Source organism: Rhinatrema bivittatum, chromosome 17 (genome assembly GCF_901001135.1).
Source record: "Rhinatrema bivittatum chromosome 17, aRhiBiv1.1, whole genome shotgun sequence".
Classification (NCBI taxonomy): Eukaryota; Metazoa; Chordata; class Amphibia; order Gymnophiona; family Rhinatrematidae; genus Rhinatrema; species Rhinatrema bivittatum.
In genome coordinates, this window is record NC_042631.1 from 48,447,954 (window position 1) to 48,463,104 (window position 15,151).

Consider the following 15,151-nt stretch of genomic DNA (forward strand, 5'->3'; position numbering starts at 1 on the left):
AATTTACCTGCACAAATTGATGATGCAGAATTAATGACTGTCTCAGGCAATGGCAAATGAATGTTCAGGGAGTGGTTAGTGGGGGAAGGGGTTTGCAGGCAAGATGGAGGAAGGCTAGTTTTTCTGACCTCAGTGTTTTCTATTTCCTGGGGTCTTTTCTCTGAGGTGGATGCAGAGGAAGCCACAGGAGCCATGTGAGTGTGTGTCCCCAGATGTTCTATTTCATTTTCTGTCCCCCTTTGTTCATGGTTCTTTTCTGGGATGGGGAAGGCTTGAAGTCCTTCTAATAATTCTGTTTCTGTAAGGTTTTCTTTCTGCAGTTTCTGCTGAAATTCAATGCTAATCGCCCCACCCAGGCCAGGTGGTGGCTCTATTGTTCTCAAGGGTTGCTTTTCTAAAGAGGGCGGAGATGTGTGAATGGCTTGTGCCTTGAGTGTAGGTATGGGGAGCTGAGGATACAAAGAATTTGCTGTCTCTGAGGAAGACTGAGAAGATGGGGGAAGGGTATGTCTGCCTGCTTCTAAAAGCACATGGTTTGAAACTGCTGTTTTTAAACCTTTTTTTTCTACCATGTGTTCGATGGCTTCTGTACATTTTTGCCAAATTAATCTTAGCTTTATGGGAGCTCTGGGAGCCGTATGAAGATAATTGCCGATTGAAATCCAATTCTGGGTATTTAGAGTTCCAGACTCCATCGAATACCAAGGGCAACGGCAAGCTATTTCACTTATTAATTTTTCTAAGTCCCCCCAGGCTGACTTGCGCTAGTTTTCTTCTGGTGATGAAATAATGATTATTGATGATTTGCTGCAGATTCCTGGCATGTAGCCTCTGCTGTATAGTCAAATCATTGCCCATGCTTACGAGTGTGGGGAACAAACTTGCTAAAAAATACTTAAATATACTAAAAAGTACTTTAATATACTTACGATTAGCAGATCTGTTGAACGGTACGTACCTTTAAGCTATGACCAGCCGAAATAAGCATGGGGTTTATCATCACGTCGGGGTCACCAGATATAGGAGTAATGAAGAGGCATCATACAGCTTTCATGGCAGGCAGGAAGAGGGAGAAGGCAAAGAGGCAAAGAGAGTTTGTCCTCCCGAGCCTCTTCCTTTTATTGTACATTCATACAAAGGCAGATGATGTGTCATTACATGATTGGCTACTTTCCCATAGCAACAGAAGAGTCATTACACCATTGGCTTTGGCTCAGGGGGTGTGCACGGATCATATCATTGGCTGCTGAAATCTATACCTCCTGACTTTGTCCTGCCTCTGACTAGGGAAAACCCAGCCCCTCCCCCAGGAATTCAGGGCCAACAGGTATCCTTTCCCAGGCAGAGACTTAAGCACAAGTGATGCTTTTATTCAGGCAAATGTCAGGGAGAAGGGAAGTTAGTGTTTAAACCTGATGAAATGGCTTGCTGGCAAGCACATATTTCCCACAGACCAGGACCGAGAAAGGAACCAGGAATCACAGGAACATGAACAGGCAACAGTCTATCATGGAGCAAAGTCTGTGTGGATTGTTGGACCAGCAAATGTGTATCAGGCTAGAGCACCTTATATACAGCCATCTGTTTGGGACACACCTAATACTGGTCCAGTAGGGAGTCACCGGAGGCTGATCTCCCTATCTCTGCTTAACTTAGTATTTTCTGCAAGGTTATTGGTGATTCAGAATCTCTGTGGCTACACCTCAGGATCCCTTCTGCCCCTGATAGAATACCCCCCCCCTTGCAGTAGTCCCTCCTTCAGCTCTCAATTTTGGCTTGTCTGGATGTTCCTAGTAAAATTTGGCCACCACTTTCTTGGCATGGACAATTTGGGCTGGATCCCAACCACGGGGTACACCACTACTGGATGCTGGGCTCCCTCCAGCCATTGGTGCCATTCTTCAAAAGCCATCTTAATGGCTAGGAGCTCCTTGTCCCCTATGCCATAATTCTTTTCAGTGGGGGTAAAATTTTGAGAAAAGTAGGAGCAAGGGAATAATGAGCCCTTGTTGGAGAGTTGGCAAAGGACGGCCCCCACTGCGATGTCAGAGATGTCTACTTCTTCAACGAAGGGTTGCGTGGGATCCGGGTGGTGTAGGCAAGAGTCTAGGAGGAAGGCTTGTTTTAACTCCTCAAAAGCTTGGAGTGTTTCTGTTGACCACTCTCTGGCATTAGCTCCCTTCTTGAATAGGGCAGTGAGTGGCACTACCTTCTGTGAGTAGTGCGGGATGAAGTGCCGGTAGAAGTTTGCGAATCCGAGAAAGTGCCGGAGGGCTTTAACTCCTACCGGCTGGGGCCAGTCTCTAATGGCAGAAACGTTTTCAGGGTCCATGTGAAATCCGGAGACAGACACAATGTATCCCAAGAATGGCAAGGACTCTTGTTCAAATACACACTTTTCTAGTTTGGCGAACAGGTGGTTTTCACGAAGTTGCTGCAGCATTTGACATACCTGCTGTCGGTGGGTGGTGAGATCTTTAGAGTATACGAGCACATCGTCCAGATATACAATCACCGAAGAGTGAAGCATGTCCCGGAGAACCTCATTCGTAAGGTTTTGAAAAACCACTGGAGCATTACACAAGTCGAAAGGCATGAGTAAGTACTCGTAATGCCCATCACGAGTGTTGAATGCGGTTTTCCACTCGTCGCCCGGTCTGATCCACACTATGCTCCTCGGAGGTTGAGTTTAGTAAAGATCCTAGCTCCCTGATGGCGATCCAAGAGCTCTGGGATGAGCGGGAGAGGATATCTATCCCAGGGTGTAATGGCATTGAGTCTCCGTTAATCTATACAGGGTCTAAGGGAATCGTCTTTCTTGGCGACAAAAAAGAACCCGGCCCCTGCCAGGGAAGTCGAGGGCCGGATAAACCCCTTGTCCAGGTTTTCTTGAATATATTGGGACATCGCTTGAGTCTCAGGTAGGGACAAAGGGTAAACTCGCCCCCAGGGGGGTATTGCACCAGGTAGTAAGTCAATGGCACAGTCAAAGGACCGATGTTCCGGCAGGAGCTCAGCTTTTTCTTTGGAAAAGACATTGGCGTATTCCGCGTACTGTGGAGGCAGTGACAGGGAGGTGGCAGACAAGGAAATACTAGGCCAAGGCAGGGTAGGCAAGCAGGTAGTAAAGCAAGTCGGACTCCATGCCACAATTTACAGGGTATCCCAACTAATGAGTGGAGAGTGCTTCTGAAGCCAGGGTAGGCCCAAGACTATGGGATGGATAGATTTTCCCAGAATATAAAAGGAGATCTCCTCCTCATGGAGAACCCCGGTGCAGAGGGTCACCGGAGCTGTCATGGCCAAAATGCAGCCTGGCAGAGGGGTGCCATGAATGGAAGATACTCATAGCGGCTGTGTACGTGATAGTATGGGAAGTTGCAGCTATTGGACTAGGTCAGCTAGGATGAAGTTTCCTCCATCCCCGGAGTCAGTAAAGGCCAATGTTGAAAAAGACCCATCGGAGTATTCCAAAGAGAAAGGGATCGTACATTGGGAAGCAGGGTTCACGCAGCCTAGGGTCAGCTCCCCAGTAACGCCTAGGCTTGGGAGTTTTCTGGCCGTTCTTTGCACTGTGCCAACATGTGACCCTTGCCACCGCAGTAGAGGCACAAGCCTAAGGAACAGCCGGCTTCCTCTCCGGAGTAAGAGGGCTGCAACCGAGTTGCATAGGTTCCTCTCCTCGGTTAAGCTGGTGTTCAGGAGGTGGAGCTAGCGGATGGGAGAAGGACGGAGCCAGCGGGACTGGCCTCTGAGCAGGTTTAATCTCTCGGGCCCATTGCTGAAGCCTACGATCAATCAGTCCTGTGAGATCGATCAGGGCTTCAAGATCATCTGGGAGGTCCCGGGCCGTGAGTTCATCCTTAATGCAAGAGGACAAGCCCTCCAGGTAGAAACTATGTAGGCTGTCCTCCTGCCAACCCAGCTGCGACGCCAAGGTGCGGAATTCAACAGCGTAGTCGACCAAAGGCCAAGAACCTTGACGCAAATGCAGGAGTTCTGTAGCCGCGATAGACTGCCGGGCTGGCTTGTCAAATTTATTTATTTATTTATTTATTTATTTAACACTTTTTTATACCGACCTTCATAGTGATAACCATATCGGATCGGTTTACATAGAACAAGGATAACTGAAGCAATAAATAAAGTGAATAACAATAACAATAAAGGAGAATAAGGTAAAGTTACATTTAACAAGGAGTAGAAACTTGGAAGCTAAATATAGCTGGAAGAAAAAAAGGCAGGAAGTATTGTAACATAATAATGATAAAGGATGTGGGTTAAAGCTTAAGGTGCTTTAACCTAAAAGTGCCAGAGTCCATCTTTTGAGTAGATAGCAATCCATTTGTCTGGGAGGGGATAAATTCGTCTCAGTGGGAATAAAGGTGACTAGAGATTGTCTGGAGGGTCAGCAAAGGCTTGATGAAATAGCCACGTTTTGAGTTTTTTTCTGAACGTTGAGAGGCAGGGTTCTAATCTTAGGCCTGTGGGAATGTTATTCCAGATAGAAGGTCCTGCTATTGAAAAAGCTCGGATTTTGGTCGAGGAAAGGCGTGTGGCTTTAGTTGGGGGAAAATTCAAAGTACCTTTAAGAATATCTCTAATTGGTCTATTGGAGGAGTGTAATTTGAAGGGGATTTCGAGGTCAAGTTGGAGTTGATGATGAATGAATTTGTGAATTAGGGTAATTGATTTATAAAGTATTCTGAAATTCACTGGAAGCCAATGTAGAGTTTTAAGGATGGGAGAAATGTGATCTCCACGGCTGGTGTTGGTCAATAATCTTGCCGCAGCGTTTTGAATCATCTGCAGTGGTTTGGTAGTAGATTTGGGGAGGCCAAGGAAAAGGGCACTGCAATAGTCTATCTTGGCAAATAGCAACGCTTGGAGAACTGTTCTGAAATCTTGGAAAAATAGTAGTGGTTTCAAACGTTTTAGAACTTGAAGTCTATAAAAGCAGTCTTTGGAAGTGTTGTTAACCATTTTCTTTAGGTTTAGCCGATTATCTAGAAGAACCCCCAGGTCTCTCACATGCTTATGGGTGATGAATGAGTTGTGGGAGGATAATGGAAGAAAATATTCATCATTTGAAGAGATGAGGAGGAGTTCCGTCTTTGAAGCATTTAGGACAAGGTTTAATCTATTTAAGAGGTTAGTGATAGATAAAAGGCAGCTATTCCAGTGGGAGAGCGCTTTAGAAATAGATTCTGTAATAGGGATTAGAATTTGCACGTCGTCTGCATAGAGATAATGGATTAAATTAAGATCAGTTAGCAATTGGCAAAGGGGGAGGAGATAAATATTAAAAAGGGTAGGAGATAGGGAGGATCCTTGTGGAACACCTAGGGAGGATTTTGTTAAGGGCGATTCTATATTATTAATTTTTACTTTGAAGGTTCTGTTGCAAAGGAAGGATTTGAACCAACTGTGGGCTGATCCGGAGATGCCGATATCTGCTAGACGGTCAAGGAGGATGGAGTGGTTGACGGTATCAAATGCCGCCGAAATGTCTAATAGGACTAATAAAAAGGAATGGCCTTTGTCTAGACCCATAATGATATGGTCTGTACCTGCTTGAAGGTGTTCACGAATTATTGGATATCGCCAAGCAGCGAATCGCCTTGCTCCCACAGCAGGGAGACCCACGCCAGAGCTCTGCCGTCCAATAGAGACAGTATGTAGGTTGTTTTAACCTGGTCGGATGGGAACTGTGTTGGCTGGAGAGCGAACCACATGAAGCGCGGTTGAGGAACCCACGACACTGCTTAGGGTCACCAGCATAACGGGGTGGCGCTGGTAGTAGCAGAGACATAGTCGGTCCAGAAGCTGGGACAGGAGCCGGAGGCGGTGCTGCAACTGGAGGTGCCAAATCCAGGCAGCTGGCCAATCTCTCAACGGTAGCCACCAGGACGTCCAAGCAGTGCTGCTGCTGTTGCAGACGTTGAGCCAGGCCTGGAATAGCCTGGAGGCCAGAGAGATCCGCCAGGTCCATGGCCTTGGCAAACTGTTGTGGACATGAACCCTTGGGCCAGCTAGAGTGTATGGAGGATCCTCTGAAGAAAGGCCTGCAGCAGTACTCGTAGCCGGGAGGTGGATCAGGACTAGGAGACCTGACAGGACCTTCACCTATACCAGCCCTCGTTCCCTGCAGGTTGAGCCCTTGGGTGCCGGGGCCGGCAGGACTTAGGCGAAGGTCTCCTGGCAAAGAGAAGTCCAGAGTACAGTCCAAGTCGAGGCAGGCTGAAGGCTTGAGAAGTTGGAGACTGTCCAGGAGTCAAGGCAGGCAGTGGAGGTGCAAGACGAGGAGGCAGGCCAGAGGTCAGGACGGGCAGCAGACAGACAGACAATACCAGGATCCAGGCCAAAGTCAAACCGAAGAAGCAAGCAAGCAGGAACCGGAACACGGGAGCAGGAAAGGAGCTGGGGTGGGCAGGAAGGCTGGAACGGAGTCAGGAACAAGCTGGATACTGGAACGGAGTCAGGAACAAGCAGGATCAGCAACTAGATACTCCAGGAGTTGACCTGTTGCCAAGGCAAGTCTAGGAGGTCTGAGGCAGCCTATATATAGGCCTCTGGTGATGATGTGGGATTTGGGGTTGGGCCGAGGTTTCCCACCATGGCCCCTTTAAATTCTGGGCAGGTGCACACCTAGGGGACAGAGCAGCCCGAAGATGCCGGAGGCATCTCCCTTGTGGGGAGAATGCCGTGAGAAGGCTCTGACGCGGTCCGAGCCGGGATGGAACAGGCCGTGGTGAGGGAAGCGAGCCTGAAGGTAAGGGGGGACCCGGCCATGGCCGGGATTCCCAACAGGCCTGCCTAATTGTTATTGCACCAGCATGGCTCAGACAAGTGTGGTTTATGTACCTGGTACAATTATCCAGCAGCCCTCCAACCGTTCTTGAGACAGATCCACCCTTATTAACTCAAGAAGAACCATGTCTGTATCATCCCAACCTTCCCTCTCTCAACTTGACAGATTGGATGTTGAGTGTTTGCTGATGGATCCATTTTCCTTAGCAAAAGAAGTGGAGGACATAATAGTGTCCACAAGAAGACATCAACTAGGAAAGCTTATGGATTTAAATGGAAATGATTCTCCGTATGGTGTCAACAGAATTCTTTGTACCTATTCGCATGTGATCCAGAAGAGCTACTTAAGTACTTTTTCTCTCTTTCTTCCTCAAGTCTCAGTATCTTGTCGGTGAGAGTACATCTCAATGCCACAGCAGCCTACCATATTCAAATTGAGGGTAGGTCAATCTCCACTCATTGGTTGCTATCTAGGTTCTTTGAAAGACTTATGGCATACTAAATCTCTAGTTGTTAAACCTCCTCTTCCATGGCACATGAGTGTGGTTCTGGCACAATTAGGGCCGGATTTTTAAACCTATGTGCATGGTCTACATTTGTGCGCGCGATCCAGCGCGCACAAATGTACGCCTGATTTTATAACATGCACCGATTTTATAACTGCACCTTGCGCGCGCCAAGCCCTAGGGGAGCCCTGATGGCTTTCCCCGTTCCCTCCGAGGCCGCTCCGAAATCGGAGTGGCCTTGGAGGGAACTTTCCTTCTGCCCCCCCCCCCCCCCCCCCACCTTCCCCTCCCTTCCCCTAAATAACCCACCCCCAGCCCTACCTAAATCCCCCCCCCCCACCTTTATTTTGTAAATTACGCCTGCCTTTGGGCAGGCGTAGGTTGTGCGCGCTGGCCGACTACTGGTGCGCGATCTCCCGGCACGGCCGCTGTGCCAGAGGCCTCAGTCCCACCCCCTCCCCGCCCTTTTCACAAAGCCCCGGGACATATGCTCGTCCCGGGGCTTTGCGCGCGTCACCGGGCCTATGCAAAATAGGCTCGGCACGCGTGTAACCCTTTTAAAATCCATCCCTTAATGAAGCTACTATTTGAACCATTGGAGATGGCTTCTCTCATATTTTTCACATGGAAAGTATTATTCCTAGTTGCAATCACATCAGCCAGAAGAGTGAGTGATCTCCAGGCTTTAGTTCATTACTCTTCTTATATGCAGTTCTTTCACAATAGGGTGAGGCTCTGCACACACCCACAGTTTCTACCAAAGGTGGTATCTGCTTTCCATATTAATCAAGCCAACATAAGAACATAAGATTTGCCATATTGGGTCAGACCAAAACGTTCATCAAGCACAGTATCCTTTTCCAATAGGGGCTAATCCAGGTCTCAAGTTCCTGGTAGGATCACAAGGAGTAGTTAGATTCCATGTTGCTTATCCCAGAGATAAGCAGTGGATTTCTGCAATTCCATCTTAATAATGGTTTATGGGCTTTTCTTCCAGGAACTTGTCCAAACCTTTTTTTAAATGCAGCTACCTAATAGTTTTCACCACATCCTCTGGCAATGAATTTTAGAGTTTAGTTGTGCATTAAATAAAAAAATATTATCTATGTTCTTTCTGAGTCCACATGCACATGAAGGTGAAAAAGTCCTTCATTCCTTAGCATGTAAAAGGGCTTTGGCTTACTTCAGGAAAAGAATTCAGCCACATTGTCAGGCCTCACAGCTATTTATCTCTTACGCTTAACCACTGGGCATAGCAGTAGCGAAATGAAGATTGTCCACTGGGCTAGCAGACTGTATTGGACATTGTTATGCCCTAGCAGATCACAGATTATTAAAACTCATCAGATGAGAGTCATGGCCGCATCAGTGGTTCATCTGAGAGCAGTACCAATTGAAAACATCTTCAAAGCTACAACCTGGTCCTCTCTGCATACCTTCACATTCCATTATTGTATGGACAATCTTTCAGAGTGACAGTAAATTTGGACAAGCAGTTTTGCATAGCCTATTCACCCAATAATCTAATCTCCATGATAGGGTCTGGGTTGCTTATTCAGTAATTGCTCCACTGCAACTCTTAGCATGTATCATGGCTAATTCAGTCCTGCTTGTCAAAAGAGAAAGCAAGTTTGCTTACTGTAAATTGTATTCTCAGTAGACAGTTGGATGAATTAGTCATGCAGGGATAGTAAGTTTAAAACAAGCACGTGTGCATCCACATAAGCACGTATGTGGGTGTGAGCATACATAAGATGGAATTTTAAATTGTCCACGCAAGTGCGTGCGTACTAATTATAATAAGCCTACTGCGTGTATGTGTGCTCCTAATTTTAAGCAGTTATGCGAGGAAATGTTATTAGCATATCTTTCCTTAGGACTTGTCAGCTTTTACATGCACAAATGAGCACATTTTACAACATGCGCGCATAAAGGAAATAACCAGTTTGATCATTTAGTCCACCAGTTTGCCCAGCCTGTCTCTAGGTCATTAAAACCCCTCTGTTTCTTCAGCCTGCACTCCCCCAGTTTGCCCAGACCCCTCATCCCATCAGTTTTTGATGTTGCATCCGTCGGTCTCAGACGGCTTCGACCTTTGTGCCTCACCTTTCTTCCTTCTCTCTCCTCAAGCCTTGGGAAGTTGGCTGCCACCGCGTCTTCATGCTGCTCTCCCCAGCATCCCCGGATCGGCAACGGCGTTCACCATGTTTCTTAAGGGCCTCCTAGGGTGCGCGCGCGCATGCCACCCACGTCTTTATTCACGTCATGGCGGGAATATCAGGGACGTACCCTCCGAGTGACATCAGCACATCCTGGTATTTAGCCTGCCCTTCGTTTGCTAACAATCTGAGTTACCAAGGATTGGAATTGCTCCGGTCTAAGCTGCTCTGCCGCTTCCTAGCTGCCACAGGAGGCTGTCTTCACCCTTTGGGATAATTCTACTTTAACTTGGGTACCCGCTCCTTGGGGGCTCTTCTGCTTTCTTTCAGGTGCCTATCCTGGGATACCAGGTACTCGCTCCTCAAGGGCCTGCTCTCCCTAATCTGGTGCCTGCCACTCTACAACTTCTGCCTGCCAGGACTTATACTTCAGTGAGTACTAACCTATCAGTCTATCTCACCTACAGCTTCAGCGCTCTTCATCCGGGACTTGTTCCTGTTCACCGCGCTGTCTTCACCTACTCAAGAGTAAGATGGGTCTTCTCTGCTGAGGATCCCTGGACTACTACTGCTGGAGCTACCTTCCACTGCTGTCTGCTTCCCGGGCAGTGCCACCGTGCTGTACAATAAAGATCAACTGCTCTGTATTTGTGTATAGAGTCTAGCCTGGTACTGCAGTTCCTCACGGGGCTCCTCCCCGTGGAAGTGGCCATCACTGCAGTACCCAAGAATCCACTCCAACACCTCATAACCATAACATTTGATTATAAGAAATTTTATTCTGACTTACACCTGAAGCAAATATGCGCGGGTAACAACCCGATGAGCACTATGTTGGCTGGATTTAAAATCAGGATTTATGTGCATAAATGTTGGCCCTGCCCTGGAACACCCCTGCCCCAACCCAAATTTGTCCCTTTTTTTGCATATTCTGTTGCACACGTGCATAATCACATGTAATTTGCTGGTTTTAAAGTAAGAGTTGCTTGCGTTTGGCCAATATTCTCCCGTATATGGGCCTTGTAATGCTAGCAACTCTTTTAAAATTCACCCTTAAATACCTACCTGCCTTCCTGTAGAGTCAACTACTTAGCTAGACTTAGGTAAAAAATCAACTGAGGTGGCTATTGAGTCAACACCTGTACGGAATTCCCACACATGCTTAGTAGAGCAAAAGCTTTATGTGCTTAGAGAGATGGGTATGTTCGGTGCCATCCGATGATGTCATTCATATCTAATGGCTAATTCATCCTGCTTTCTATGGAAAACACCATTTATGATAAGCAAACTTGCTTTATCTGAATAAATCTCTTTGAGAATTGATTTCCAAATGTGTAACTATGCAAGTGGACCTCGGGACCCTGGGCCTCTTTACTTTTGTCTCAGACTCCCTCCCCTTCTCGTCCCCCTGGGCTTGTGGTCAACTGCTCACTGTACCTCTTACTGCATCTACCACAAGCTTTTTTTTGATATTGTGTAAATATTTCAGTTCATTTTGATTTGACAATTGATGCCTACACATATCAAATAACAAGACAGCAAACACCATTTGAAAAAACTACAAAAATAATAATTTTTTTTAATATCTTTTTTATTGATCTTTTGCACATGTATATAATATACAATACAATAAGGCATTTTGGACATTCTAGACAATGCTCCGTATAACAATAACATAAGAACATAAGAACAAAATGGGGTACAAACCTCTGCGAAAAATATCAAGGTAGATTTACAAGATTAATGATTAGAGATCAATACCTGATAGTAATGAATCATAAGTGTTACATGTACTTGGATCCTTTATTGTTTTATCCCTTCCGATTGTAACCCCCTCCCATCACCGCTCGTTTCCCCCACCCCCCCCCCCCCCCCCCCCGCCCCCAGTTCTTTTCCTACCTTTGGGTAATATATTGTCTCTGCACATTATTTCTGTTACTGTTATCTTATATATATATAAGTGCATGCAAATATATATATACATAGGGACTTATCTACTTCTAACCCCTCAAGTAGATTGATACCCATACCATTATATATAATTAGGTAATGATGAGTTAATGATGAGTTACTGTTCCATTCGGTAAGTCTGGAATCTTTTCCGTATCTCCTCGCAATGTATGGGTCCCAAGTCTCCTTTGTAATCCTCCATTTGTTCTCTGTGGACTTCGTAACTGTGATGAAGTCGAACGTGGCCAATTTGAGTATCTTATTAGTCCAGTATTGATAGTCCGGAGCCTCCGCTGAGAGCCAAACTGATAATATAGTCTGTTTTGCCATCAAGGCTGATTTGTCAATAAACCTTTTTCGCACTGTTTGGAACCTCACCTGCGCATTCGTGACTGTCCCAAATAACCACAACTTTGGATCATCTGGTATTTCTCGGGCATATAGTTTCGAACATAGAAGTTGTATCTGTAACCAAAAACCATGAACTTTTGGACATTGCCGAAAACAGTGGAGATAATCCCCATCTGAAACTTCACATTTCAGGCAAAAGGGCGATTGGCATATCTTCAACTGAAATGCTTTCTGTTTGGAATAATAAAATTGCCACACAAATTTAAACAGTAATTCCCTTAGGTTAGAATTTTCCGATAATTTGGTTCTATTTCTCAGCTAGCTCTGTATATCTAGTTCAGAGATCCCCAAAGATGGCTATTTTGCCCATTTTCTTAGGAGCACCGAATAATTTTCATTAGGCCCCGGTCTTTTAAAGTTTTCACAAAAGTTGAGCATTTAGTCTTACCCATAGAAGGGCACAAAAATAACTATTAAACACCCTCACCCAGAATGCAATAGAACCTTAGAACAAAGAAGCACACCTTTTAATCATTTTCCCTAAAAGTTTTTTCTGCCTAAGGCTTGTGCTTGTGAACTGGATGTGGAGACTGCTCATGAGACATGGCTTCATAGAACGGTATTGAGTCAAAACCTTGATGATGGCCTTACTGCTCACAGATATCTAACTTGTGCTAGTTCAGTCACTCTTGTGTATGAATAGTTTTACTTTGCTTTCAGAGTAAGTGATGGTTGTGTTTATATGAAGAGTAAAAGCTTTATCAGTAAAGGAAGTACTGTAGCTGTTGTATTGCTGCTGTCATACTGTAGTGGTGATGTTTGTCTTAGTTAGATCTCTAATTTCTATTCTTATTATTTCAGTGTTGGCATCACTTCCTGCCCTGGCTGTAACACCCACCACCCCTACCAAGGCAATATCCCCACGGCTGTGAATGGGCTGGAAGTGAATGAGCAGCGGAGTTGGCTCTACCTGGAGGAAATGGTCAGCTCCTTAATTAGCACTGCCCAGCAGCTCAAGACTCTGATTGATCAAGCCAAGCAGGCCAGCTTGTCGTACCGTGAGGCAGCTGTGACCCAAGCCAAGATCCAAGCGGATGTCGAGAGGAAGAGGTAGCAACAGCTTACCACACTCAGATTCAGCAGGGAAAAGAATCTATGCTTTTTAGGGCCGCAGAGCAGGTGGGGATGCCCCCGAAATTCTTTATTTTTATATAGTATCCTGATGTAATCTTTGAAGACATGGTAAATCATCAGTCACACAGATGGGTGATGCCATCATTCTCTTTTCCATAACTGTCCTGGAAACCTTTAGAAATCCTCCTAGATATGGTTGGTATTTCCCACGTCATGTGCAGCAGCAGAGACTTTTTTCCAAACTAGAGCTGTGTCCTAAGCTAAATGAGACTATTTATAAGGTATTTTGTTTCCTGGTTTCTTCAGCAGTTTGCCTCAGTATCTCTTTTTGTGTTTTTTCTGTTTCCCTAGACAGGCTTTTGGGATCTTTGAAGTTTTCTTTTTTCACCAATATTTGTAGCTGGTGTTACTTTAGGACACGGTCCTTGCCAGAGCTCTCAGAGACAGTGTCTCCAAATGGGTTTGTTTTGTGCATATCTTAACAGGATTAAATCTCAGTCCTAAGCCATGGTGAGAATGAGCTCAATCTCTCAAATTTACTGCCAGTGCTCTTCTGAATACTTGAAATGTGCCAGAGTTTCCTTCTGGGGTTCATAGTATGTAACACGCAATTGGGACTATTTCTTTATCTTTCAGTCATTTCCTTGGTCTCTGATTGCATCTCTTGATACTTAAGAATCTTCTGTTTCCATATGATCAATAGAATAGTTACTTGGTATTGACACTTCTATCAGCAATGCCATTCTTATGTTTTGTTTTTTTTCATTTACCACAATGTCCAGTTTTCTAACAAAGAGCTTCTTATCGATTGGAATGAGATCAAATATCTTTATTCTCTACAATTCTATTAGGGTTCTGGTCCTAGTGTTTTTCTGGTAAAATGATGTTGCAGGGTTTATTTATTTAAAAAAATGTATGTCTTACTCTATCCACAGATCTGGGTAGATAAAATGTACATGTTCATAAAACTACTAAAACCAACATATAATAGATAAATCATATTAACACTGTGTTGCGCCTGTCGGTCGCAGATGGCTACAACCTTTGCTGCTCACCTCCTTTCTGCCTACAGCTCCGAATCTAGGGAGGATGGCCGCCTCTGTTTCCGCACGCCAACCTCCATGGCATTCCCGGGACGGTGTTGGTGCTCCCGATATCATATTACTTCCGGGGTGACTTAAGGCACGTGCGTGTGCCTGCCCCCTTCTTTAACCACGTCATGGCGGGAACCTGGGGCGTCCCCACCGCATGACGTCATCCGCTCACAATACTTAAACCCAGCTGACCTTCCTAGCTACGAGTAGCAAGGATTCCTGTCCTGCTTAATTCCGCCATTCTTGGATTTTGCTTCGCTGTTCCTGTGTTCCTGTCTGAGTGATCGCAGTACCTTCTCCTCGGGGGCCTTGTTGCACTCAGGGCTATCCGCTCCTCGGAGAACCATCTCTTCTGCCTCACTTCTACTTCTCAGTGAGCCTCAACACTGTTCTCGGATGACCCTCCAACATCCCTGTACCGGGTCTCCACGGTGCCTTCCACTGCAGCTACTACTTCAGTTTCAGAGTTGAATAGTGGATCTGCTCTACACCTTCCTCTTCCTTACTGTGTGGATTCTTGGGTTATCCTGCTCTGCGGACCACTACCAGATCCATACTGTCTTGTGCAAACCTCTACCCACCGGCTTCCGGCCTACCCCTCACTGCGGACCACTACTGGAGATAGCCTGCACAAGCTCCTTCAAGAGGAAGTATTCCCCAGGTTACCCCGCGCTGTGGGCTGCTACCAGAGACAACCTGCACAAGTTCCATCAAGAGGAAGTACTCCCCGGGTTACCCCACACTGCAGGCCACTACCGGAGAGACCAGCTTTTACAGATCATCTATTCTCTACTGAGTCTATAACCCGCTCCTCGGGTTATCCTTGCTATACAATAAAGCTATTGCTTCTGGTGTCCATCACTGCTGAGACCCTGCCTGTTGTGGTGAGTCCCCACAGGGCTCCTCCCTGTGGGTGGAGTCAGCTCTTGTCACGGCCTAAGGGCCCACCTTCCAGTTCTAACACAGACAGAATGTAACACACTAATTCTACATAGTAGCTGATTGAATATTCGGGTAAGCCTGTGAGCCACATTGCCTCACCATTGTGGTTAGCTGTTAGCTGCTTAGATGGTAATAGACCAGTGCCAGGAGATTGGTATCTGCTAGTAGAATTAGATGTGAGATCTTAACACCTACCTTACGTTGA

The 15,151-nt window shown here is 46.0% G+C and overlaps 1 protein-coding gene across 1 annotated transcript in view; it reads left to right on the top strand.

Moving 5' to 3' along the window:
• Window positions 1-15,151, top strand: part of DEAF1 (DEAF1 transcription factor) — a 366,149-nt gene that overhangs the window by 195,041 nt on the left and 155,957 nt on the right. The window contains 2 exon segments of the mRNA XM_029582224.1: window positions 12,638-12,697; window positions 12,700-12,834. Coding sequence (XP_029438084.1) covers window positions 12,638-12,697; window positions 12,700-12,834 — 195 coding nt within the window.